The sequence below is a fragment of the Piliocolobus tephrosceles genome, unplaced genomic scaffold, assembly GCF_002776525.5.
Source record: "Piliocolobus tephrosceles isolate RC106 unplaced genomic scaffold, ASM277652v3 unscaffolded_19573, whole genome shotgun sequence".
NCBI lineage: Eukaryota > Metazoa > Chordata > Mammalia > Primates > Cercopithecidae > Piliocolobus > Piliocolobus tephrosceles.
The window spans coordinates 1,564-6,550 of NW_022301613.1; the positions used below are offsets into that span (position 1 = coordinate 1,564).

General features: G+C 53.7%; 1 protein-coding gene across 1 annotated transcript; it reads left to right on the forward strand.

Annotated features, from left to right (window-relative positions):
• Window positions 1-427: 427 nt before the first annotated feature.
• LOC113221048 (growth hormone-regulated TBC protein 1) lies at window positions 428-4,302 on the forward strand (the record flags this gene model as incomplete). The annotated part of the gene is made up of 4 exons (XM_026450407.2): window positions 428-490; window positions 2,375-2,573; window positions 2,647-2,832; window positions 3,914-4,302. Coding segments are annotated over 4 exons (538 nt in total), but the record flags the coding sequence as incomplete, so codon positions are not given.
• Between the last annotated feature and the right edge of the window lie 685 nt (window positions 4,303-4,987).

Here is a 4,987-nt window from a genome sequence, read left to right on the forward strand (position 1 = left end):
CACAGTGTTGGGTGGTTTGCAGAGGCGTGGATGTCCCTAGAAGGACAGGGACAAGGAGCCTTGGGGGGACGGGGCAAGACCCCGGGGGCAAGACCAGGTTGGGAACGTCAGGGCCTGCGCCTCAGCCTGTGGGATGAACCCCTTCTGCAGGGAGCGGCCGCTGAGCCGGCGGGGCCTGGGAGGAGCCGCCTTGCCCTTGACGTTCAAGGAAGGGAAAGCAGCTGCGGCTTTAATTTAATCCTCCCCTTGGTGGCCGGCTCAGCCCGGTGGAGTTTAGGGAATGAGTTCAGCGCCTCTATTTTTGGAAGCTGCTCTAAGCTTCTCTATATCTGGGGCCAAGGTCAGGCTGTGCATCTCTGCAGACCCCCTGCTGCCCAGCGCTCAAGGCCCCCTGCCACGCCACCTGTGGGACTGGGGCCACCTGCAGAACCAGGGTGGGCACTGATGGTACCTCGCTCCTCTGTCCCCAGCTGGAGCGGGATGTGCTCAGGTAAGAAGGTGAAAGAAGAGGAGAGCGCTCAGAACCCCAGAGGCAGATGCAGAACAAGGATATGGAAGGGAGGCGTTTTTAATCCCTGGTGCTTGCTCACTGAATTGGCTCTGGTTAAATCACCTTCAGAGGCATTAGTGTTTACTATTAAACCGACTTCACTGTGTGCTTACTCTGAAAAGCAGTGACAGGACCGTGATGTTGCGTCAGCGTTTGTGATGGTTCTGTTTTAACCAAGATATTAAATTAATAAGAACAGGCCGGGCGCAGTGGCTCACACCTGTAATCCCAGCACTTTGGGAGGCTGAGGCAGGCAGATCATGAGGTCAGGAGATCGAGACCAGCCTGGCCAATATGGTGAAACTTTGTCTCTACTGAAAATACAAAAACTAGCCAGGTGTGGTGGCAAGCACCTGCAGTCGCAGCTACTGAGGAGGCTAAGGTAGGAGAATTGCTTGAACTTAGGAGGCAGAGAGGTTGCAGTGAGCCAAGATGGCACCACTATACTCCAGCCTGGGTGACAGAGCGAGACTGTCTCAAAAAAATAAAATAAAATTTACTGTAAGTCATTACATGAACAAGTTTAAAAATTACATAGGAAACACAAAAGTGCTTTGGTAAGACAAATGTCCATTTGAAAGAAGGGCACGCTGTTGGAAGTATTTATCTGAGTACATTTTATTTGTATTGTGGTAAAATACACAGAACATAGAATGTACCATCTTTTTTTTTTTCTTTTTTTTTGAGACGGAGTCTTGCTCTGTCGCCCGGGCTGGAGTGCAGTGGCCGGATCTCAGCTCACTGCAAGCTCTGCCTCCCGGGTTTACGCCATTCTCCTGCCTCAGCCTCCTGAGTAGCTGGGACTACAGGCGCCTGCCACCTCGCCCGGCTAGTTTTTTGTATTTTTAGTAGAGACGGGGTTTCACTGTGTTAGCCAGGATGGTCTCGATCTCCTGACCTCGTGATCCGCCCGTCTCGGCCTCCCAAAGTGCTGGGATTACAGGCTTGAGCCACTGCGCCTGGCCAGAATGTACCATCTTACCCACGTTTTTCCCATGAGTGGCACAAGGGCCGCTCACCTCGCTGTGTAACCATCGCCGCCGCCTTCTCCACAGCTGTTTCATCTTCTAGACTGAATCTCGGTCCCATCACTCCCTCCCTCCCGCTGCTGTGGCCTGACTCTCTCCCTTTCTAAGGCTGAATAATACTCCATCGTGTGGACATTCACATGTTGCCTGTCCACTTGTTTGCCGACGGACACGTGGTTGCCTCCATCTCTTGGCTGTTGTAAATAATTCTGCTAGGAACACGGGGTGCCAGCACCTCCTTGGGACCCTGTTTTCCACCTGCAGATTTTTTTTTTTTTTGAGATGGGGTCTTGCTCTGTCTCCCAGGCTGGAGTGCAGTGGTGCGATCTCGGCTCACTGCAACCTCCACCTCTTGGGTTCAAGCGATTCTCCTGCCTTAGCCTCCCGAATAGCTGGGGTTACAGGCGCCCGCCACCACGCCTGGCTAATTTTTGTAATTTTAGTAGAGACAGGATTTCGCTATGTCAGCCAGGCTGGTCTTGAACTCCTGACTTTAGGTGATCCACCCACCTCGGCCTCCCAAAGTGCTAGGATTACAGGCATGAGCCACCACCTGCAGATTTTAACTGATGCCCAGCCAGGCGGCGTCCAGCCTATTCCTCCAGCCTCAGGGACGTCCTGAAAGGCCTGGCTGTGGGGGTCGCTCCCCACGAGCCCTGTGTCTGCAGGCCTCAGCCCGACTCTTCCTCTCCAACTTGGTCCTTCCCTCCTGGGAGGGGTCCTCCCGGGGTGGCCCTGTTACCTTCGTCTGGCTCTGAGGGGAACGGGGCTTGTGGAGGTGACAGGAGTGTCTCAGGGTCTCTTCTCCCCGCTGCCTGGCAGATTACTACAGCCCGGCCATGCTGGGCCTGAAGACCGACCAGGAGGTCCTCGGGGAGCTGGTGCGGGCGAAGCTGCCGGCCGTGGGGGCCCTGATGGAGCGGCTGGGTGTGCTGTGGACGCTGGTGGTGTCCCGCTGGTTCATCTGCCTGTTTGTGGATGTCCTGCCCGTGGAGGTGAGCGCCTCACTTGGGTCCCAGGGCAGGTGTGGCCCCCAGGGAGTGATGCCGGGTTCCTGTGTCTCTGCAGACAGTGCTTCGGATCTGGGACTGTTTGTTTAACGAGGGCTCGAAGATTATCTTCCGGGTGGCCCTGACCTTAATTAAGCAGCACCAGGAGTTTATTTTGGAAGCCACCAGCATTCCAGACATTTGCGAAAAGTTTAAGCAGATAACCAAAGGCAGTTTCGTGATGGAGTGTCACACATTTATGCAGGTGAGTGTCTGTAGGGCTGCACGTGGCTCCGTCCCCTCTCCCGGGGGCCCCACCTCACCTGCAGCCCGGGGGCTCCTCTGACCACCCGGAGGGTGCACAGGGCACAGGACGAGCCTCCAGCTCTGCCCTGCATCTGCCCCCTGTGCCTGGCCTCCCAGGGCTTTCCTGTCTATGGCAGCCCTGTCTTCTCGGCCCTGGCACTGGGGACGCTCGCTGCTCCTGGTCCTAATGGCTGTACTCATCTGTTGTGTGTGGTGCCAGAAGTGTGGCCTCCCGAGGCCCGGCCTCTCCACTGGGTCCTGGGCCTGGCGCAGGCCGTGTAGACTCAGGCCCTGATGAGGGGGTCGTGGGAGCTGCACTTGACAGGCCTTTTGAGGAGACCAAGACGCTAGGAGAGGCTCAGGCCCAGGATGCAGCGTCAAGTAGCTTCCTGAGAGGGAGCGGAGGCTCAGGGCCACTCTGGGTGCAGCATGGCAAACGTGGGCGGTATTTCAGCAGCCGGGGCTTCATCAAAGAGAAGACCATGTTGGCTGGGCACGGTGGCTCACGCCTGTAATCCTAGCACTTTGGGAGGCCAAGGCGTGTGGATCACCTGAGGTCAGGAGTTCAAGACCAGCCTGGCCAACACAATGAAACCCTGTCTCTACTAAAAAATACAAAAATTAGCCGTGTGTGGTGGCTCACGCCTGTGTAGTCCCAGTTACTTGGGAGGCTGAGGCATGAGAATCACTTGAACCTGGGAGGCGGAGGTTGCAGTGAGCTGAGATCTGGCCACTGCACTCCAGCCTGGGCGACAGAGTAAGACTCCGCCTCAAAAAAAAAAAAAAAAAAAAAGTCTAAAGGAAGCAGATGGTCTTTTCTTCAACTGCTTGATTCATTTAACGTTTTTGAGCAGCAGAGCTGCGGTCCTAGGCCCCAGAGCAGGAGTGGGATGGTGACAATCTGTGGGTCACCCCAGAACCCTGGGAGGTGGGCGGCTCCTCCCTCACCTCACACAAGGCCCGCCCATCTGTCTGCCACAGTCTGGGAGAGCTAAGGTAGAAATGTGTTGGGTTTTTTAAACTAAGTGTTTGCCTTTCAGAAAATATTTTCAGAACCTGGAAGCTTATCCATGGCCACCGTCGCCAAGCTGCGTGAGAGCTGCAGGGCCCGGCTGCTGGCACAGGGGTGAGCGTGCCTGTCTCCTGCGTTGCTTGTCTCCGCACAGACGGTGATTCTCCTTTCCAGAGTTGACGCTGGACCAGCTTTCACTGCTTTCCTTTTTAGTGTTGTGAACACTTGACATCACTACACTTCAGCTGTGAGTTTTTTAAAAGAGCAGTTTAAAATCAGGTCATTCTACCAGCTTTTGATTAGTTATGAAGTCCTACTTTTTAAAGAACACTTTTTACCTGAGGTATCAATAATTTATAAAATGTTGAGATGTGGGTTTGTATCTAAGAATGTATGCCAACACTTGTGAGTTTGTGATCAGTTTCTCAGCTGACTGGAAATTAACGCGGTGGTCACTGAGGCCTTCCCAACGGCAGTGTCAATATTCCATTCCTTTCTGTGGCACAGCGCTCGGTTTATGTGAGGCTTCTGCACGTAGTAGGTGATTTCTCTTCAGAAAGGTCATTTTTTCCCCTTCAAGTTCTGGGTACAGGTGGAGGGTGTACAGGTTTGCTGCATAGGTCAATGTGTGCCATGGTGATTTGCTGCACAGATCATCCTGTCACCTATGAAGCCAGCATCCCTTATTCTTCCTGATGCTCTCCCTGCCCCCAACCCAACAGGTCCCGGTGTGTGGTGTTCCCCTCCTTGTGTCGTGTGTTCTCATCAGAAGCTCCCACTCTTGAGAACAAGTGGTGTTTGGTTTTCTGTTCCTGTGTTAGTTTGCTGAGGAAAAGGGTCTCCAACTCCATCCATGTCCCTTCAGAGGACATGATCTCATTCCCTTTTATGGCGGCATATTATTCCATGATATCTATGTATGAAAGTTAATTATTTTAATGATTTAAAAATTATTTTACATGAATGAACCAGACAACTGTGCCAGGAACTCGGGCCACTCCAACACCATTCCCTACATCTGGCACCGAGACCACCCTCACCCCCCGTTTCCCTGACACCCTTCTCTCTGCACCAAAACCACGCTCGACCCCGTTTCCCTGAC